Raw genomic sequence first — 22,880 nt, forward strand, 5'->3', positions numbered from 1 at the left:
AAAAAATACAAAAAACTAGCCGGGCGAGGTGGCAGGCGCCTGTAGTCCCAGCTACTCGGGAGGCTGAGGCAGGAAAATGGCGTGAACCTGGGAGGCGGAGCTTGCAGTGAGCTGAGATCCAGCCACTGCACTCCAGCCTGGGTGACAGAGCAAGACTCCGTCTTAAAAAAAAAAAAAAAGAAAAGAAAAGAAAAGAAAACATTTTGTGTATATTTTGGGTTTCCCTCAAATCTCTATACATACCCTCTCCCATTTTTTTGCTCCCTAGATGACTTGATTTTTGGTGATAGTCTCATGTACGTTAGTATTGCAATTGCTAAGTTCAAAGGCTGTGCACATTAGTCTATGATTATGGTTATGAGAAACTGCTTAGAATTGAGGCTAATGTGTTTTATTGGGGCCAGTTTTATTGCTTTGTGTTTGAACTAAGGAACTTATAACAGTTCTGGAAGTTGAAGTCAAGGACCATTTTAACTGTTTTCAATAAGTTTGGTGAACATGTAGGCACTTCAACAGAATACATGTCTGAGATCCTTCAGCAGCTTTTAACTGATACATTCTAGAACAATGTCCAAGTAAGATGGGTGCATCCTGGGATGCACAAAATAATCTTTTGGGGGTGGTGGAGGAAAAGCATTAGGATGTCTCCCCCTAATTTTCTTTTCTTTTCTTTTCTTTTTTTTTTTTTGAGACAGAGTTTTGCTCTTATTGTCCAGGCTGGAGTACAGTGGTGTGATCTCAGTTCACTGCAACCTCTGCCTCCCGGGTGCAAGTGACTCTCTTGCCTCAGCCTCCTGAGTAGCTGGGTTTACAGGTGCCTGCCACCACGCCTGGCTAATTTTTGTATTTTTAGTAGAGACAGGATTTCATTATGTTGGCCAGGCTGGTCTTGAACTCCTGACCTCAGGTGATCCACCCACCTCGGCCTCCCAAACTGAAGGGATTACAGGAGTGAACCACAGTGCTCGGCCATCTCCCCCTAATTTGTTTACTTTGTTTTTTATAAATGTAAGTTTTTGTTAGTGTTTTTAATGTACACATTAGTCCATATACTTATGATATATTGTAAATACATATACATATAATGGGAGTATATGCTCAACATTTTTTACCGATAGGAAAATGTGACCAAAGAGTTTTGAGACCATTATTCTAGGAAACAGAAAATGATAAAATTAATGTAATTTCTAGATGTAGAACTACATTATGCGTGTGTGTATAAGCTCATGCACAATTGTATGCTTAGTAGTCTTCCCATAACATACTTCTCAGTCATAACTAGCAATCATAATCACATTTAATACAAAGTAAAGACATTTTGTAAAGACTCAAATGTATACATTATAATTTATAAAGGTAAACATTTTTATTTTACTTAAAAAATTTAAAATTAATTTATTCTAAATAGGTAATAGATTTATACGGTTAAAAAAAAATCAAAGCTGGGCATAGTGGCAAAGTGTCCCAGCACTTTGGAAGGCTGTGGCAAGAGGATCACTTGAGGCAAGGAGTTCAAAACCAGCCTGGTCAACATAGTGTCTTTACAAAAGAAAAATTTTAAAAACTAGCTGGGCATGGTGGTTCACGCCTGTAGTCTGACCTACTCGGGAGGCTGCTTAAGCCTGGAAGTTCCAGGCTATAGTGAACCATGACCACACCACTGTACTATAGCCTGGATGACAGTGTGAGACCCTGTGTCTCAAACAAAAAAAAAAGAAAAAGAAAATAAATCAGTAAGAAGCTGGCTCATGCCTGTAATCCCAGCTTCCACCACTGTGGAAGGTGAGAACATTGTTTGAGGCCAGGAATTTAAGACCAGGATGGGGAATATAGCAAGACCTCTCTCTACCCCCCAAAAAAATAAATAATAAAGGAAAAAAAGCTCCTCTCCCACTCCAACCTGGGAAGTTTTAATTTGTTAGAACAAGAAGTGGACTGGGCATGAAGGCATCATGGTCCCAACACTATCTGGTCTTTTACTAACTATGTGAATTTGGAGAAATTCTTTAATTTCTTTATTATTTAAAAAAGTTTTACTTTTATACATTGTGATGTAAAATTTGCGTCTTTACAATGTGACTTTACTTTGTATTAAATGTGATTATGAGGCTGGGCGCGGTGGCTCAGGCCTGTAATCCCAGCCCATAATTACTTGGGAGGCTGAGGCAGGAGAAATGCTTGAACCCAGAAAGCAGAAGTTGCAGTGAGCTGAGATTGTGCCACTGCACTCCAGCCTGGTAACAGAGTGAGACTCCAACTCAAAAAGTGATTATGACTGCTAGATTGCTAGTTACGACTGAGAAGTATGTTATGGGAAGGAATAGCTGCAAGGTTTTTCCTTTAACATGACCAAGTAATTCTAAAATGTATTTGGAAGACAAAATGGTACAAGTTTCTTCCCCTATAAAACGAGGGAATTTAGATGCTATGTCAAGATCTATCCAGGGTAACAGAAACCACATCAAATAGTTACAACAGCAAGAATTTAATGCAAAGATTTTGACACATAACTGTTGGAGGATCTAAGGGTCAAACAAAACAGTGAAGTAATCCAGAGTTCAGAGATAGCTAGAAGTGACTACCAACCCTTGGTTGGTGAGGTGAAGGAAGGAGGTAGTGTTACTGGAGCCCAGAGGCCTGGGTTCCCAAAGGAAGCTGAAACTAAGAGAGCTGGATCCCCTTCTGTTAGGATATGTCCACAGAACCCAGTCTAAGAAATCATGACTTGGCCGGGCGCAGTGCCTCACGTATGTAATCCCAGCACTTTGGGAGGCCGAGGCGGGCGGATCACGAGGTCAAGAGATTGAGACCATCCTGGCCAACATAGTGAAATCCCATCTCTACTAAAAATAAAAAAATTAGCTGGGCATGGTGGCAGGTACCTATATTCCCAGCTACTCAAGAGGTTAAGGCAGAGAATCTCTTGAACTCAGGAGGTGGAGGTTGCAGTGAGCCGAGATCATGCCACTGCACTATAGCCTGGCAACAGAGCGAGACTCCGTCTCAAAAAAACAAAGAAATTATGACTTAAAAATGAAACTAGAATCAGAAAATGGGCAAAAGACTTGAACAGGTATTCTCTAACGAAGATATATAGATGGCCAATAAGCATGTGAAAAGATGCTCATCATTATTAGTCATTAGGGAAATGAAAATAAAAACCACAATGTGACATCATCACTGCACACTTACTAGGATGACTATAGTCCAAAAAATGGAAAATTACAAATGTTGACAAAGATGTGGAGAAACTGGAACCATAGTTAATTGCTGGTGGGAATGTAAAACTGTACAGTTGCTGCAGAAAACAGTTTGTCAATTCTCAAAAAAATTAAATATAGAATTACCATATGTCTCAGCAATTATACTCAAAAAAAAAAAAAGGAAAACTGGTACTCAAATCAATACTTGTACACCGATGTCCATAGAAGCATTATTCCTAATAGCCCCAAATTGGAAATAACCAAGTGCCTATCATTAGATGAATGATAAACAAAATGTAGTGTGTATATATATAGATACAACGGAATAATAAAGCCATAAAAAGAAATGAAGTTTTTTTTTTTTGAGACAGGGACTTGCTCTGTCACCCAGGCCAGAATGCAGCAGACTGATCAAAACTTACTGCAGCTTTGACCTCCTGGATTTAAGGGATTCTCCCACTTCAGCCTCCCAAGTAGCTGGGACTACAGGCACTTGCCACCCAGCTTGGCTAATTTTTTTATTTTTATTTTTTGTAAAGACGAAATCTCACTATGCTGCCCAGACTGGTCTTGAACTCCTGGTCTCAAGGGATCCTTCCACTTTGGCCTCCCAAAGTGCTGGGATTACAGGTGTGAGTCACTGAGCTCAACCAGAAATGAAGTTCTGATACATGCCACCATATGGATGAACTTTGAAAACAGTATGTTAATTAACATAAGCTAGGCATAAAATAACAATTATTATATGATTCCACTTATTCAAGTTACCTAGAATAGACAAATTCATAGATATAGAAATAATGGTGGTTACCAGAGGCTGGGGAGAGGAGGGGATAAGGTATGCTAAATGGGTGTAGAGTTTCTATTTGGGATGATGAAATAGTGGTCATGGTTACATAATACTATGAAAGTGCTTACTGCCATGGAATTGAACACTTAAAGTGTTTAAAATTGCCAGGCGCAGTGGTTCATGCCTGTAATCCTAGTACTCTGGGAGGCCGAGACAGGTAGATCACCTGAGGTCAGGAGTTCAAGACAAGCCTGGCCAACATGGTGAAACCCTGTCTCTAATAAAAATATAAAAAATTAGCTGGGCATGGTGGTGGGCACCTGTAATCCTAGCTACTCAGAAGGGTGAGGCAGGAGAATTGCTTGAACCTAGGAGGCGGAGGTTGCAGTGAGCCGAGATCACGCCATGGCACTCTAGCCTGGGCAACAAGAGTGAAACTCCATCTAAAAAAAAAAGTTTAAAATGGTAAGTTCTTGTTATGTATGTCTTAACACAATTTAAGTAATATTAAAAACTGGATTCTCAATGAATAAAATCTTTCAATTATGAAATTGCTGGGATTACAGGCGTTATCCCTATAAAACAGAAATTGTCTTTAAAATTCTTCAACAACTTTTTAAAGGATCATTAAGATAAAAAAATTAAAAAGGCCGGGCGCAGTGGCTCACACCTGTAATCCCAAACTTTGGGGGGCCAAAGTGGGCGGATCACCTGAGGTCAGGAGTTCGAGACCAGTCTGACCAACATGGAGAAACCCTGTCTCTACTAAAAATACAAAATCAGCCGGGCGTGGTGGCGCATGCCTGTAATCCCAGTCACTCGGGAGGCTGAGGCAGGAGAATAGCTTGAATTTGGGAGGCAGAAGTTGCAGTGAACTGAGATCATGCCATTGTACTCTAGCCTGGGCAACAAGAGGAAAACTCCGTCTCAAATTAAAAAAAAAAAGAAAAGAAAATTAAGAAGAGGCCGGGTGCGGTGGCTCAGGCCTGTAATCCCAGCACTTTGGGAGGCCGAGACGGGCGGATCACGAGGTCAGGAGATCGAGACCATCCTGGCTAACACGGTGAAACCCCGTCTCTACTAAAAATACAAACAAACAAACGAACAAAAAAACTAGCCGGGCGAGGTGGCGGGCGCCTGTAGTCCCAGCTACTTGGGAGGCTGAGGCAGGAGAATGGTGTGAACCCGGGAGGTGGAGCTTGCAGTGAGTTGAGATCCGGCCACTGCACTCTAGCCTGGGCAACAGAGCGAGACTCCGTCTCAAAAAAAAAAAAAAAAAAAAAAAAAAAATTTAAGAAGAAAACTGAGCACATATCTCTGCAGATCAAGAAACACTGTCACATGATATTATCAGCCAATATAGCCATACTTGCGAGTAGTGTCATTTCTCATTATTCCCAAAAGGATTACATTCATATCGACTCTTACTAATGAAATTGCTACCTTTCGGCCCGGCGCGGTGGTGGCTCAAGCCTGTAATCCCAGCACTTTGGGAGGCCGAGACGGGCGGATCACGAGGTCAGGAGATCGAGACCATCCTGGCTAACACGGTGAAACCCCGTCTCTACTAAACATTACAAAAAAAAAACTAGCCGGGCGAGGTGGCGGGCGCCTGTAGTCCCAGCTACTTGGGAGGCTGAGGCAGGAGAATGGCGGAAACCCAGGAGGCGGAGCTTGCAGTGAGCTGAGATCCGGCCACTGCACCCCAGCCTGGGTGACAGAGCAAGACTCCATCTCAAAAAAAAAAAGAAATTGCTACCTTTCACCGGGTGTGGTGGCTCACGCCTATAATCCTAGCACTTTGGGAGGCCAAGGTGGATGGATCACTTGAGATCAGGAGTTTGAGAACAATTTATTCCATTACTAATTTATTCCACTTTTTTTTTTCTTTTGTCACCCAGGCTGGAGTGCAGTGGTGCTATCACAGCTCAATGCAGTCTTAACCTCTGGCTCAAGCTATCCTCCCATCTCAGCTTCCCGAGTAGCTGAGACCCCAGGCACACGCCACCATGCTCGGCTAGTTTTTTTTTTTTTTTTTTTTTCAGAGACGATGTCTCACTATGTTGCCCAGGCTGGTCTTGAACTGCTGGGCTCAAGTGATTGTCCTGCCTTGGCCTCAAAGTGCTGACATTACAGGCATGAGCCACTGCCCATTTCATTCTTTTTTTTTTGAGACAGGGTCTTGCTCTGCCTTGTAGGCTAGAGTGCAGTGGCATAATCTTGTTCACTGTAACCTCCACCTCCCAGGTTCAAGTGATTCTCCTGCCTCGGCCTCCTGAATAGCTGGGAATACTGGCTTGTGCCACCACACCTGGCTAATTTTTGTATTCTTAGTAGAGACGGAGTTTCGCCATGTTGGCCAGGCTGGTCTTGAACTCTTGGCGTCAAGTGATTCACCCACCTCAGCCTGCCAAAGTGCTGGGATTACAGGCCTGAGTCACAGTGGCCAGCCCCAGTCTATTCCATTCTTTACAGGATGCAGTCAATACTTAAAATCATATTTTAAAAAAATTCCAAAGATATTGAGTTGGAAAGAACAGAGTTAGAAAGACAAGACTAACACTTTGAGGCTAGATCTAAATATATCTCAATATGAAAAACTTTGGGTCAGGTGCGGTGGCTCACGCCTGTAATCCTAGCACTCTGGGAGGCCGAGGCGGGCAGATTGCCTGAGCTCAGGAGTTTGAGACCAGCCTGTGCAACATGGCGAAGCCCCGTCTCTACTAAAATACAAAAAATTAGCCGGGCGTGGTGGTGTGCGCCTGTAGTCCCAGCAACTTGGGAGGCTGAGGCAGGAGAACTGCTTGAACCTGGGAGGCAGAGGTTGTGGTGAACCGAGATTGCATCACTGCACTCCAGCCTGGGCGACAGAGCCAGACTCCGTCTCCAAAAAAAAAAAAAAAAAAAAAAACTTTGAAGAATTATTAATGATTAAAAGCAATATTAAAGCCTGACATGGTGGCTCATGCCTGTCATCCCAGCACTTTAGGAGGCCAAGGCGGGTGGATCACTTGAGGTCAGGAATTTGAGACCACCCTGGCCAAATCCTGGCTCTACAAAAATACCAAAATTAGCTGGTTATGAGGGTGGCGCGTGCCTGTAATCCCAGCTACTCGGGAAGGTGAGGCAGGAGAATCACTTGAAACCAGGAGGTGGAGGTTGCAGTGAGCTGAGATCGTGCCACTGCACTCCAGCCTAGGTGACAGAGGGAGACTCTGTCTAAAAAAAAAGCAATATTAAAAATAACCTCATAAGTTCTATTTAGGCAACATGGCAAATCAGATATGCAGAGAAACCCTCAGGATGAACACTTGAACACGTGAGATAAAAGGCAAACATGTTCTGGAATGCATGGTTTAACTAGCAGGAACATAAGGGATATCCTTGATGGACTAAAACAATAGGAAGACATGAATCCTGAGAGGTATTATGGGGCTGACCCAGAACACTTTGTGAACATCTGCATATCCTTGGTGGCCTAAAGTCAGGGGAGCAGGAGAGAAAGCTTGGACACAAATAAGGAGACATCCACATAAAGACAGGACCTTCAAAAGGCAACACCTTCTCTGGATGAACCAGGAAAAAACTTGCCCTAGACAGATATGGTAGGGCTACATCCTATCTGTAGGCTTGGTTCTAGCAGAAGGGAAAATAAGACAAAATGTCACCGCCTAAGAATTGCTAACCACATACTCTCCTTTACTTGGTGTGATAGACTGTATTTTCCAAAAGTAGCGAGAGCAATATTTCTAGTCCCACACGCACTTCTAGAATGTCTACATTCCCCATTAGGAGGTGGAATCTAATTCTCTCCTTGAACCTGGATGTGGCTTATGATACTGCATGATTTTCAAGGATAGGTCCTGAAAGGAAATATGGTTATCCCTAGCACAGGTTCTTTCTTAGGACACTTGCCCAAGAACTCAGCCACCAGGTTGTGAGGAAGCCCAAGTCACATGGATATACCATATGTGGATGTTCTGGCTGACATCTGTAGCAAAGTCCCCAGCTGACAGCCAGATATATAAGTGAACGAGTATTCAGGTGATTCCAGTCCCTACTCTTTGGGTTCTCCAAATGAGGTACTAAACATTGTGAGGCAGAGACAAGTATACTTTGTCTGAAACCATGAGAAAAAAGGTGATTGGTTTTTCTTGTTTTGTTTTTGAGACAGGGTCTCAGTCTATAGGGCATGATCATCATAGCTCACTGTAGTCACAAACTCCTGGGCTCAAGTATTCCTCTACCTCAGCCTCCCAAGTAGCTGAGACTACATACAGGTGCCACCAAGACCGGCTTTTTTTTTTTTTTCTCCTGGTCTGGCTATGTTGTCCAGGCTGAACTCTTGGGTTAAGCGATCCTCCTGCCTCAGCCTCAGAAAGTGTCAGGATTATAGGTGTGTGCCAGCACACAGGCTGGAAAGATTTAATTACGGTTTTAAGCCACACGGTTTTGAGACAATTTGTTACACAGCATTCCACAATGAATGTTCTTGGGTTAGATCCTTGAATTTATATGACCCTGTGGCCTGAAAAATCTCAATCTAAAATTTTAGAGTGATCAGAGGTAAGTAGTGCCCTTAGCTACCCGGCTGAAGCTAAAGCATATCACCAAAATATTACCACAAATATGGTTCTAAGAAACATGTGCAAAAAAAAAAAAAAAAAAAAAAGGCTGGGCGCAGTGGCTGACGCCTGTAATCCCAGCACTTTGGGAGGCTGAGGCAGGTGGATCACCAGGTCAGGAGATCAAGACCATCCTGGCCAACACAGTGAAATCCCGTCTCTACCTAAAAAAAAAAAAAAAAAAATGCAAAAAATTAGCCGGGCATGGTGGCGGGTGCCTATAGTTCCAGCTACCTGGTAGGCTGAGGTAGGAGAATGGCGTGAACCTGGGAGGCAGAACTTGCAGTGAGTCGAGATCGCGCCACTGCACTCCAGCCTGGGCGACAGAGCAAGACTCCATCTCAAAAAAAAAAAAAAAAAAAAAGAAAGAAAGAAAAAAAAAACGTGCTTACATTAAAAAAAAAATCACAAAATACACATGGAACCAAGTCACCCAGAATGAATTACTAGAACAAAGAACAGATTCAGATATACAGACTGCAGAAACTGGAATTATTAAAAGCAGATATAAATGTTTAATATAGTTAAAGAAATTAAAGAAGATACTGAAGTATGAGAAAGTAACAGACCATATTTGCAAAAGGAATGTCTACACATAAGAACAGATTAATGGACACAATGACATAATCATCTCAATATACATATTTAAGACATTAATTATAAAACTATTAACAGACAGTAAAAAAGGCCAACATATAATAAATGGAAGCATACCATAATATCAGAGACAGAAAGACTTTATATTGGAAATGTCAGTTCTCCTTTTATTAATCAGTAGAGTCAGTGAAATTCCAATAAAAATGCCAGCAAGCGCTGTGCAATGTGGCTCATGCCTGTAATCCCAGCACTTTGTGAGGCTGAGGCGGGTGGATCACAAGCTCAGATCGAGACCATCCTGGCTAACACAGTGAAACCCCATCTCTGCTAAAAATACAAAAAAGTTAGCCGGGCATGGTGGCACATGCTGGTAGTCCCAGCTACTTGGGAGGTTGAGGCAGGAGAATTGCTTGAACCCGGGAGGCGGAGGTTGCAGTGAGCTGAGATCGCGCCACTGCACTCCAGCCTGGACGTCAGAGCGAGACTCTGTCTCAAGGGGGAAAAAAAATGTCAGCAAGATTTTTCCTTGAACATTACCAAGCTAATTCTAAAATGTATTTGGGGGCTGGGCATGGTGGCTCATCCGTAATCCCAGCACTTTGGGAGGCCTAGGAGGGTAGATCACCTGAGGTCAAGAGTTGGAGACCAGCCTGGCAAACATGGCAAAACCCTGTCTCTACTAAAAATACAAAAATTAGCTGGGCGTGGTGGTGCATGCCTGTAGTCCCAGCTACTTGGGAGGCTGAAGCAGGGGAATCACTTGAATCCAGGAGACAGAGGTTGCAGTGAGCGTAGATCGTCTGTGCAACAAAGTGAGGCTCTGTCTCTCCACATAAAAAAGATATTTGCAAAAAAGGGTCAACAGCAGCAAACATATCCTGAAGAACAATCAGAAGGCTATTCATATCAGATAATAGCGCTTCCATAATATAGTGTAGCTTTTTTTTTCTCCCTGAGACGGAGTCTTGCTCTGTCACCCAGGCTGGAGTGCAGTGGCACAATCCTGGCTCACTGCAACGTCCGCCTCCCAGGTTCAAGTGATTCTCCTGCCTCAGTCTCCTGAGTAGCTGGGACTACAGATGCACATCACCATGCCCAGCTAATTTTTATATTTTTAGTAGAGACAGGGTTTCACCCTGTTGGCCAGGATGGTCTCGCTCTCTTGAACTAGTGATCCACCCATCTCTGTCTCCCAAAGTGCTGTGACTACAGGAGTGAGCCAACACGGCTGGCCTAGTGTAGCTTTTATAAGCTGCAGTAATTAAGAGAGGGTTGTTGAAATGACTAAAGTATACAGACCAGAATTACATAGAAATCTAATATATGAGAGCTGGCAGTGCAGTCTAGAGAAGAAGCCTGGGCTGAATTGGTTTTCCTGACTCCAATCTTTCCTTCCAAACCATTCTCCACATTGCCACCAGAATGAGCTTTTTTTTTTTTTTTTTCTTTTTTAAATAGATGGGATGTCACTATGTTGACCAGGTTGGTCTTGAACTCCTGGCCTCAAGTGATCCTCCCACTTTGGCCTCCCAAAGTGTTGGGATTACAGGCATAAGCCACCACACCTGGTCCAAGACTGAGCTTTTATTTTTGAGACAAGAGTCTAGCTCTGTCGCTCAGGTTGAAGTGCAGTGGAGCAATCTTGGCTCACCGCACTCGGCCTCCTGGGTTCAAGCAATTCTCCTGCCTCAGCCTCCTGAGTAGCTGGGATTACAGGCATCCATCACCACGGCCGGCTAATTTTTGTATTTTTAGTAGAGATGGGGTTTCACCATGTTTGCCAGGCTGGTCTTGAACTCCTGACCTTATGATCCACCCACCTCAGCCTCCCAAAGTTCTGGGGTTACAGGCATGAGGCACTGTGCCTGGCCAAGAATGAGCTTTCTAAAACACAAAACTGATTATATTACTTCTCTATGGTATATATTCAATGACATTCTACTACATAACAGATGCATCTATTAGTAGGTATTTTAGTGGTCACCTAAATTGGAGGAATACTGGATTAAACCAAGTAAAAGTTTTTTACAGCAATGCTTCTCGAAGCTGTTGATATTCTTATAAAGACTGTAAACGTCTACATAAAGGATAGCACATCTGGCTATTCTCCAAACTTGACCAACGCATTCTTTTTATTTTATTTATTTATTCTTTCTGAGTTGGAGTCTTGGTCTATTGCCCAGGCTGGAGTGCAGTGGTACGATCTCTGCTCACTGCAACCTCTGCCTACTGGGTTCAAGCGATTCTCCTGTCTCAGCCTCCCAAGTAGCTGGGATTACAGGCGTGTGCCACCACACCTGGCTAATTTTTGTATTTTTAGTACAAATGGGGTTTCTCCATGTTGGCCAGGCTGGTCTGGAACTCCTGACCTCACGTGATGCACCTGCCTCGGCCTCCCAAAGTGCTGGGATTACTGGTGTGCCTGGCCTCTTTTTTTAAAATAGTAGCTTGATGAACTAATGTTCCTTGGAACATACACTGGGAATCAATTTAGATATTTCATCAACTGACAAGGCATACAAGGCAATGTGAGAGGCACATTGGGTGTAACGGTTTTAGAACAGAGAAAAACCACGGGGTCCTGGCTTCTTCACACTGTAGCTGGTCACTTCGGTTGTTAGTTAAACTTCGTGATTCAGTTCCCATACTTGTATAATGGAGAAAACAATAGTACCTACCTCATAGAGTTGCTGACAGGATGTGAGCCAGCAATAACAAAGCAATTATTATTTTTTCCCTGCTTCTTCCCTTCCCTTAAACTGAAGATCTTGTTAGAATGAATTATTCATGCGAATCCAAGAGTTACTGATGCCTTTACTACTGCTTGCTTCCTATATATATCTACTCCTATTTTTAAAGTCCAGCTCAAAAGAAAACCAGTTTGGAGATTTCCTTAATCTAAAACCCTGAAAAGAGATTTAATGCTTTTTTCCATTTTGTGTCCATAGTACTTTCTCCACCAAAACATCATAGCTTTCATTATATTACAAATTAATAGCTTCCTGTTTTTCATATTAGTATGTTAAGTCAGCAGAATAATGTTTAATCCATACATGTTTGAATGACTTGTGAATTTAAACAATGATTTTAAAAATTAGGCCCAGAGCAGTGGCTCACGCTGTAATCATTATTTCCTCTGAATCCAACTTACCATTTTTTCTGGTATGTTATTCATGTTTGGTTTATTTTATAGACAGGGTCTTGCTCTGTCACCTGATATGAGAGCTGGCAGTGCAGTCTGGAGGGGAAAGGCTCTAGACAGAACAAGACCCTGTTTCATAAAATAAACAAACAGGCCATGCTTGGTGGCTCACGCATGTAATCCCAGCACTTTGGGAGGCCGGGGCAGGCGGATCACCTGAGGTCAGGAGTTTGAGACCAGTTTGGCCATCATGGTGAAACCCTGTCTCTACTGAAAATACAAAAATTAGCCTGACGTGGCTAGGCGCGGTGGCTCACACCTGTAATCCCAGCGCTTTGGGAGCCCGATATGAGCGAATCACTTGAGGTCAGGAGTTCGAGACCAGCCTGAACAACATGGTGAAACCCCGTCTCTACTAAAAATACAAAATTGGCTGGGTGTGGTGGTGCATGCCTGTAATCCCAGCTACTCGAGAGGCTGAGGCAGGAGAATCACTTGAACCCAGGAGGCAGATGTTGCAGTGAGCCAAGATCGAACTACTGCACTCCAGCCTGAGAGACAGGGTGAGACTCCGTCTCAAAATAACATAACATAACATAACATAACATAACATAACATAACATAACATAACATAACATAACATAAAAAAATAAAAAACAAAACACGAATAAAGAATAAATAACATACAAGAAAAAACAAAATGGATTCAGAGGAAATAATGAAAGACAATAAAAACATTGAGTGCCAAGTGCATGCTCTCTCTCTATACATATATATGTATACATATCTCTATGTATATATATATTTTGAGACGGAGTCTCCCTCTGTTGCCAGGCTGGAGTGCAGTGGCACGATCTCGGCTCACTGCAACCTCCGCCTCCCGGGTTCAAGCGATTCTCCTGCTTCAGCCTTCTGAGTAGCTGGGACTATAGGCGCAGATCACCACAACCAGCTAATTTTTGTATTTTTAGGAGGGACGTGGTTTCAATACGTTGGCCAGGATGGTCTCGATCTCTTGACCTCGTGATCTGCCCGCCTCAGCCTCTCAAAGTGCTTGGATTACAGGCATGAGCCACGATGCCCGGCCTATATTTTTTATTTGAACAAATTTTCAATTGTGGTCCCAAATTTTTATGAACCTATTGAAAATAAGGGTAAGTTTATTAAAGAGCAGTACCTATAATGTTTTACAAATAAAATCTAGGCTTCTCTTGAAGATCTTGTAACAAACTAGCTTATCATTTGACTCCTATAGTTGTAATATAAAATACAAATACAACTAAAAGCTAGCCAGCTGGGTGTGGTGGCTCACACCTGTGGGCAGATCACTTGTCAGGAGTTCGAGACCAGCCTGGCCATCATGGTGAAACCTCGGCTCCACTAAAAATACAAAAATTAGCCCAGCATGTGGTGTACACTGTAGTCCTAGCTATTTGAGAGGCTGAGGTAGGAGAATTGCCATCCTGGCTAACACAGTGAAACCCCGTCTCTACTAAAAAAAACAAAAAAACAAAAAAATTAGTCAGGTGTAGTGGCGGCACCTGTAGTCCCAGAAAGAAAGGCATGAACCTAGGAGGCAGAACTTGCAGTGAGCCAAGATTGCGCCACTGCACTCCAGCCTGGGCAATAGAGCGAGACTCTGTCGTACACACACACACAAAAAAGAAATTTATAAAAAAATCAGTCAATGCTACAGGAAGTAATATATTAAGACAGATACTCTCATTAGTGTCAGTAAGAATGTAAATAGGTAGGCCAGGCATGGTGGCTCACACTTGTAATCCCAAGCACTTTGGGAGGCCAAGGCAGGTGGATCACTAGAGGTCAGGAGTTTGAGACCAGCCTGGCTGATATGGTGAAACCCCATCTCTACTAAAAGTACAAACATTAGCCAGGTGTGGTGGCAAGCGCCTGTAAACCCAGCTACTCGGCAGGCTGAGGCAGGAGAATCACTTGAACCCGGGAGGTGGAGGTTGCAATGAGCCGAGATGGTGCCACTGCACTCCAGCCTGGGAGACAGAGTGAGACTCCATCTCAAAAAAAAGAAAAAAAAAAAAGAGTAAATTGGCATATCGTTTTTGGGAATGTGTTTTGCATGCAAAGCCTCAAAACAGCCAATTTTAGAAATTAATACTAATGAAATAATATAAAATACATAAAAGATGTTTTCTGCTCTTTGCAATAAACTAGGAAAAAACCTCTGAAGGTACAGACAATAAAGGATGATTAAGATTTATCCCAATGAAGCCATTTAACAGGCTATACATTTAGATCTAATTAATATGGGTAGATGTTTTAAGTTTCATGAGGACACTGCTCTTATCTATTCACTTTTGTATCCCTAGGGCATAGAATAAGGCCTAGCACATAAATGTTTAATAAGTATTTGGTAAGTAAATGAAAAAGTAATGTTAAGTAAAAATGATACAAAATTTTATAAAATATGATTTCTGTGAAGAAGCTGTATAGAAAAAGAATTGGAAAGACACACAACCAAATGGGAAAAGAGGTCATGGGCAATTTTAAAAAACAGCTTTATTGAGGTATAATTTGACATACCATAAAATTCACCCATTGTATGTGTACAATTCAATTACTTCATTTATACAACTGTTCAATAATCACCATATTCCAGCTTGATGGTCAATATTTGCTTTGTCATTTGATCTTTTCTCTATGGTAAACAAAAATCTATTATTTGAAAGGTTCCTTCACTGAAAGCTGGGTGGAGGTGAACTCTAAAATTGCCTACAAAATTACTTTCTATGTAATCATCTGTCTAATTCTTCAGTTTGACACATGCATGTTACTAGCACAAGTTGCATTTAAAGGCAGCAGGAAGGTCTTTCACTATCATTATAAGTTAACTTTAAGGATTGAGCAGGCATGATACAGTATAGATTGTTTCTTGTACTATATCGTAAGGTCAATATTCTTGCTCCTTCTACAAATAAAAAAAAAAGTTCCACAGAATAACAAGTACAGGTGGAGTTCCCATTGGAAATGCAGGTATTGAATGCAACCAACCGCAACTGTTCCTCTGCTCCTCAATCCTGCTAGCGTAGTACGCGAGCTGCCGACGTCCCCCAACCCACCAGGTAAGCCAGCCGCTCCTGTCCCTAGCCTGTGAGGGGGTCAGAGGTAAGACCTTCGGTGTATTCACTTAGCTCCCTACGGAAAACTCTTCGAGAAGAAGGCGACTGAGATCGGTTAGCACTTAAATCCCTTTCACAGCCCCGGCTCCCATCGCCCCTCCTATGGCCTCCTACCTGCAGAGAAGCAGAGCAGGTACACCCAGTGCCTTAGGCGGGCCAAGCCTAGCACTGTGGGAGCAAAAAACATGGCTTCATCGTCAGGGTGCGCTATGGCCAGGAGGGTCCGGCTTTCGGCTCCCAGCCGTCCTCCCTGCTCCCGACTCTTCACTCGTTCTGAGGAGTCCCAAACCCAGAGGAAGCCCCACGCCACGACCGCCGCCGCCACACACAGGAGCCACATTGCTTCCATTATGGGTAAGTAGCATTGAGCCTGCGCAGTAGGAAAGGCTACCTCTGACCCCGACTCGGCTGGAAAACGGCACCCGGGGATGTTGGGTTCCGCGGTTAAGTCCCTCTCGCCGAGATGCTCCGGAAGCTTGAGGTTTTACCGTTAAGGGTTCTCCTGTGTTTTAACACAGAAGTCTCCATGCCGTCCAGTTTCCTACCCTAGTCCTACCACACTGTACAATCGCTTTAAAACGACGCGTCTTATATATAAGCTACCACTTCTTGTCTTGTAGGAAGAGTGCCTTCCTCTTCTTCAAGTCATTTGCGAACTCATTTCTTAAAACTCGGGCCTTTCTCGTAATTATAGGGTTAGACAGCCCGTTATCCGGATGACAGTTTTCCGAAACAGCCAGTTACACCAACTTTGTTTTTCCTTCTCACTTTTGGATGGCTTTTCTTTTTTTTTGAGAGGCTCTGTCGGCCAGGCTGTAGTGCAGTGGAGCGATCTCGGCTCACTGCAACCTCTGTCTCCCGGGTTCAAGCGACTGTTCTGCCTCAGCCTCCCGAGTAGCTGGGACTATAGGCGTGCGCCACCACGCCCTGCTAATTTTTGTATTTTTAGTAGAGACGATGTGTCACCATATTAACTAGGCTGGTCTCGAACTCCTGACCTCGTGATCCGCTCGCCTAGGCCTCCCAAAGTGCTCGGATTATAGGCGTGAGCCACCGCGCCCGGCCCCTTCTTTCTTTTTTTTGAGTCAGTATCTGGCTCTGGTCGCCCAGGCTGTAGTGCAGTGGCGCGATCTAGGCTCGTTGCAACCTCAGCCTCCCGCGTTCAAGCAATTCTCCCACTTCGGCCTCCCGAGTAGCTGGGATTACAGGCACGCGCCACCACGCCCGGTTAATTTTTGTATTTTTAGTAGTGACGGAGTGTCTCCACTTTGGTCAGGCTGGTCTCGAACTCCTGACCTCAAGTGATGGGCCGGCCTCGGCCTCCCAAAGTGCTGGGATTTACAAGCGTGACCCACTGCGTCCTGTCGGGCCTGGCTTTTCTAAAGGAAAGTATGCGTGCGGTCACAAGGAACCGTCATTTTCCCAGCAGGGTAAGGCTGAGAGTGCACTTAACAGTCGCGAGGGCCACAGGCTCCTCTTGCAAGTAACTTAAGGTTAAGGAGCAACATCGTGGACAAATCGGCCTTGCCCAGTATTTCAGTGAGGGCTTGCTGCGAATTCCAGCCAGAGCCCTAGAAAGTATCTTGGGCAGGTCGAGATGCACCCCTCCGGCTCCCAGCCACGAGGGGGACCCGGCTTCCCTCTCCGCAGCTCCGGACAGAGGAGGCCGCCGCCGCCCCGCCGCCGAGGGGTTGCAGGGTCCCTTGCACGGCCTGGCGTTTTTCCTTTTCCCACGCCTGGGGAAGGCCTCGGGCACGCAGAACAGACTGGCTCGCGGGGGGCGCACAAGCCCAGGGCGCGATGGCAGCCGCGCTGGATCCGGCTGGGCGCTGCCCGGCCCAGTCTCTGTCCGAGAAGACCGCCGCTGCCAGGCCTAGAGGAGACGTGAGGAGACCGGGCGCGGCGGGACCCAGGAAGCTCCGCCGAGGTAGGAGAGTCGCCCGGCCAGCGGAGGGAGTCGGTCTCCCAACTCTCCGGAAGGAGGAGGAGCCGGCGCCGGAGCCGCCTTAGCCGCGGCTCCCCGGGCTGGGGGGAGGGAGAGGGGTTGAGTCAAGATGGCGGCCAAGGTGGCGAAGCAGCAGCAGCGGCGGCGGCGGCGGCGGCTGGAGTGAGCGCCCGGCTCGCCGCGCCAAGCGAGGTCCCGGTGTAGGGCCGCGCGCTGGGACCGTGTCCCACTCCTCAGGCCGGGGCGCACGTCGGCTCCCACGCTCAGCCAGCTCCCGGTGAGTAGGCCCTGGCGCCTGCAACCCCGGCCTCCGGGCTCCTGCTAGTCCGGGGGCTTCCGAGGTCTCCCGGGGCAGCAGCCGCTGGGACGGTTTCTCCGCCGGGCGGGGAGTGTCGCAGGCCTGGGCAGGTCGGGACCCGTCCTGGCCGCCTGGCCTCTTCTCCTCGGTAGCCCAGGGGAGAGCCGGGCGCGGCGCGGAGCTCGGGCTCGGCTAGCGGAGGCTTATGGAGTTTGGAGGAAGAATGGGCTGTGGCCGGGCCGGGGCTGGTCCCGAGGTGTCCTGTGCGGAGGGGCGTGCAGAGCCTACAGGGCCCGCGAAGGAGAGCGGGCAGCCGGGGCCCCGGGTGGGGCCGGCACAGGTGGCGGGCCTGGGCTCACTGAGGCGGAGTTGGTGGCCGACTTGGGAGTGTAGAAGGGGGCTAGGGAGGGTGACAGCCATGGACAAGTGCGAGCAGAGTAAATTAGTTTACCTTTCTAACAGACCGCTTCAGGGTGTAATGGCGAAGGCTGGGTACTGGTGGAGATGGCAAAGATCCGAACCCTATACCTCTGCCGTTTATTGTTGTTGGTGTTTTCTTGAGCGAAGTATGTGAGTGCACCCCTTTTTGGGGAGAGAGGAATTTGAGAAACTGTAGTTGTGAAATCAGCCTTTATGGAGAGGAGACTGAATTCTTCAAATTCGCTGGATCAGGAATAGTCATGTATTAGAGGAATGGATGGGAATAAGTGATATGGACGAAAACTATTTGCTCAGGAAGTGTCAGTTTTCTTTATGTGATGTTGCATGCTGCGGTGCCTCTTCAACAGAGTTAACCTTGGAGAGTAGTGGTATAGGTAATTCTAATCTTTGGGATTAGTATGTAAACCTGCATCAGATTTGCTTCTCTAATTATATCCTAATTATATTGAAATTTACATTCCATGTGTGCACCCTGCTGAGGCAGTGATGGAAGGCTGAACATGGCAGTGTGCAAGGAGCAACAGGCCCGGGATTTAAAAATGCCTACAAAGATTCATTTATTCGTTCAACGTATCTTGATCAATAGCTGCTGATGCTGGGTAACATGTGATTGTCCTGTGGATAACTGAAGAGTTGATGGCATTGTTTCATTTTTAATAGCTTTTTGAAATGTTTTGATGTACCTTTTCATGAAGATATTTATTGGATGAACCAACTTGTACTTGCCCGGGCTCAGGAGCAGACCAATTTTAGAATGTTATTTAGACAAGGGTAACAATTACAGAAGAAGTAACCGCAAGTTACTGGAGAGAGAAATCTTGTATCTTTTTTTCTTCTTCTGTTAACATCCGGTGGAAATTTATTTATTTATTTTAGTATTTATAGTACCCAGTTGCTTGGCCTTGTTTTAAGCACACCTGTTAATGGAAGTCAAGATTAATTGTATATGTGGAGATAACTATGTATAAAATGCTCCTAGTAGGAACTGATTACTTACAATACTAAAATACTCTTTCCTTTTACAAAAGGCTTGCCATATGTTGAACTACTCCCCCGGAGAAAATATAATACAAAGTATCTTGATTCTTGCTGTAACTATGTGACATTTTGGAACTTGATCAACCTTTCTGTGCTTCAGTTTCCTCATCTTTCATATTAGGTAAACATCTACTCTCCTAGGGTTGGCTATTGTGAGCCTAAAGGGAGTTAATAGTTATCAAATTGTTTTAAACAGATTGAAGGGGTTATATTTCTGTGAGGTGGTAACAGCTCCCTCTGGACTCCTGTAATGCTTTTTCTGCACATCTCTCGTGGCATTTACACTTTCAATCTTGTAGGTATTTATGTACCTATTTTATCTCTTGAGAGCAGGATAGACCCTTCTCTAATTTTATCTTTTTTTTTTTTTGAGACGGAGTCTCGCTCTGTCTCCCAGGCTGGAGTGCAGTGGCACAATCTTGGCTCATTGCAACCTCCACCTCCTGGTTCAAGCGATTCTCCTGCCTCAGCCTCCCAAGTAGCTGGGACTACAGGCGCATGCCACCACAACTGGCTAATTTTTTTGTATTTTCAGTAGAGGCGGGGTTTCACTGTGTTAGCCAGGATGGTCTCTATCTCCTGACCTCGTGATCCGCCCGCCTTGGCCTCCCAAAGTGCTGGGATTACAGGTGTGAGCCACCATGCCTGCCTTATTTGTAATTGAATTTAAAAAAACAGTAAAATTTGTGTTTTGCCTATCCTCTTAATCAAAAAAGAATGAAATGATGGAAATTAACTTATAGGCAAAATTAGATTAGTCAGTAACTTTTGTAAAGCTTTTTTTTTTTTTTTTTTTTTTTGAGATGGGGTCTCTTTTGCCCAGGCTGAAGTACAGTGGCTCACTGCAGCCTTGACCTCTGGACTTAGGTGATCCTTCCACCTTGGCCTCCCCAAGTTGCTGGGACTACAGGCGCAGGCCACCATGGCTGGGTAATTTTTTTTTTTTTTTTGTAGAGACAGGGTTTAACCATGTTGCCTAGGCTGGTCTCCAGCTCCTGGGCTTGAGCGATCTGCCTGTCTCAGCCTCCCAAAGTGCTAAGATGATAGGGGTGAGCCACTGCAACCGGCCTTAAAAGCATTTTAAAAAAATTGTGTTATGAATTGGTGAGATTTTCTTTTCTTACCTTTGTTATCTGCTGTAGAAGGCAAAGGACTTTGGATAGACTGGGGGTTGATGTAGGTGAATGTCAGGCTGTTTGTTTTTTAAAAAATATGTTTTGGTTATTTGGTTTTGATTGTATTCTGTGATCTATCTTAGTTGTAATTTCAAATTCTTATTGATGCCTGGGAATGATACAACTCTTGCATATTTAGTTCCATCTGTTCTTTTACTTCAGATACTGGATTTTACTAGACTATGATACAAAACAACTAGTAAAGGTTGATCAGAATTTATTATGTATAGTCTTATTTGTAGATTAGAGATTCATATATTTTTGTTTACTCATTCAACCAGTATGAGGTGTTTTTTATGTTCTGGCACACTACTAGTAAATACTAGAGAGTTATAAAGTATAGTCGAGCAGGTCGGTTGTATTCACAAATAACTCAGTCTATAGATTATCTTTTTTTTTCCTTTGAGACAGAGTTTCACTCTTGTCACCCAGGCTGGAGTGCAGTGGCGCGATCTCAGCTCACTGCAACTTCCGCCTCCCAGGTTCAAGTGATTTCTCCTGCCTTAGCCTCCTGAGTAGCTGGGATTACAGGCATGCGCCACCATGCCTGGCTACTTTTTGTATTTTTAGTAGAGATGGGGTTTCACCGTGTTGGTCAGCCTGGTCTCGAACTCCTGACCTCGTAATCTGCCCACCTTGGCCTCCCAAAGTGCTGGGATTACAGGTGTGAGCCACTGTGCCCGGCTACATAGAGTATCTTATATTTGGTCCTTTCCAGGTTTGAGGATGTGAAAAATACATGTAATACATGTAAATGGTTAAGAAAACATTTTGTTTCTTTTTCTATTTGCCCTTTTTAAGAGCACTGAAAAACTATGAAAAGCTTCTGTAATGTAGTAATAACCGTATGTGGAGCATCTGTTTTTTATTTTGGGGTTTTTTTGGTGGCATTTTTCCTTGAACACTTACACTATTCTTCTACCATTTTTTCCTATCCTGGTAGCTTGTGTGGTCAAAATATTACTAGAATAGTCTTCAGATACAACCTATTTTTTTTCTTTGCATTTGAAAGTTAGACACTGTATGAAACACTGCAGATGTTCCTATGGAGTTCATCAGACAGTTTGCTTCTTCCATATGTGCTGCTGTTACTTTTATTTAATGACAATCTCAAAAACAACAAAATTGGTTAAAATAAAATGTTAATGGCAGGGCACAGTGGCTTACGCCTGTAATCCTAGTACTTTGGGAGGCTGAGGTGAGAGGACCACTTGAGGCCAGGAGTTTGAGACCAACCTACATAACAGAGTGAGATCCCATCTCTATAAAAAAATTTAAAAATTAGCAGAGTGTGCTTGTGGTTCCAGCTACTTGGGAAGCTGAGCCTGGGAGGTTGAGATTGCAGTGAGCCGTGATGGTGCCACTGCTCTCACTTCAGACTGGGTGATAAAGCAAGACTGTCTCTCAAAATAAATAAATAAATAAATAAATAAATAAAGCTAATTTATAGAATGTAGAGTCAGATTATCTAGTCTTGTTTTACTTTTGATAAAACTGAAGGTCCCAGAAGTAAAGTGATTTATCTGCCTAAGTTGCTAAAGTTGGGCAAAAGCGGAAATATAAGTCTTTTCGTATCCATTATAGTGTTCACTATGTTACACTGTATCATCCATGGGATGAATCGATTTGATGATTGACACTTAAAAATTGGCCGGTGGCGGTGGCTCACACCTGTAATCCCAGCATTTTGGGAGGCCGAGGCATGCGGATCACGAGGTCAGGAGATTGAGACCATCCTGGCCAACATGGTGAAACCCCGTTTCTACTAAAAAAAATACAAAAAATTAGCCGGGCATGGTGGCGAGTGCCTGTAGTCCCAGCTACTCGGGAGGCTGAGGCAGGAGAATGGTTTGAACCCGGGAGACGGAGCTTGCAGTAAGCTGAGACCGTGCCACTGCTCTCCAGCCTGGGTGACAGAGCGAGACTCTGTCTCAAGAAAAAAAAAAAAAAAAAGTTGGAGTGAATAGGAAATGAGAGATTACTCTGGATATTTAGCTTAGGTATTGAATTTAAGATACTTATTAATATTAAATTTCTGCAATGAAAATATAGTTTGAAAAAATTGATACTGATCTATGTCAGTGTTATAGTGATCAGGAATTATTTAGTTTGCTTAATTTTTAATCTGCTTTGATGAATATCTTCTTAAACAAAAATGTCTTTGAGGTTATCTGGATCCAGTGACACTTCATGGAATTTAAGTATTATAGTGATGGAAATTTTATTATGCCAGTGGTTTAAATACCTCTGAGGCCCAAACAAATAGGTTAAATAATAATAATAATAATTATTATTATTATTATTTTTGAGGCAGAGTTTCACTCTTGTTGCCCAGGCTGGAGTGCAGTGGCACCATCTCAGCTCACCGTAACCTCCGCCTCCTTGGTTCAAGCAATTCTCCTGCCTCAGCCTCCCGAGTAGCTGGGACTACAGGCGCCCGCCACCACGCCCGGCTAATTTTGTATTTTTTA

The 22,880-nt window shown here is 44.2% G+C and overlaps 2 protein-coding genes across 13 annotated transcripts in view; one reads left to right on the plus strand and one right to left on the minus strand.

Moving 5' to 3' along the window:
- PIGL (phosphatidylinositol glycan anchor biosynthesis class L) overlaps positions 1 to 16,380 on the minus strand; it is a 112,177-nt gene extending 95,797 nt beyond the window's left edge. Inside the window, exon 1 of the mRNA XM_010387743.2 lies at positions 15,627 to 16,380. Within this exon, the coding sequence (XP_010386045.1) occupies positions 15,627 to 15,861 (235 nt within the window). The 5' untranslated portion in view covers positions 15,862 to 16,380. The remainder of the gene's footprint in view (positions 1 to 15,626) is intronic.
- A 1,150-nt stretch (positions 16,381 to 17,530) lies between these two features.
- The window catches only part of NCOR1 (nuclear receptor corepressor 1), a 192,674-nt gene continuing 187,324 nt past the window's right edge, over positions 17,531 to 22,880 (plus strand). For all 12 annotated transcript variants that reach the window (XM_030923270.1, XM_030923273.1, XM_030923279.1 and 9 more), the window contains exon 1: positions 17,531 to 17,734. The gene's annotated coding sequence lies outside the window, so the exon portion shown is untranslated. The remainder of the gene's footprint in view (positions 17,735 to 22,880) is intronic.

This window comes from Rhinopithecus roxellana, chromosome 19 (genome assembly GCF_007565055.1).
Source record: "Rhinopithecus roxellana isolate Shanxi Qingling chromosome 19, ASM756505v1, whole genome shotgun sequence".
Classification (NCBI taxonomy): Eukaryota; Metazoa; Chordata; class Mammalia; order Primates; family Cercopithecidae; genus Rhinopithecus; species Rhinopithecus roxellana.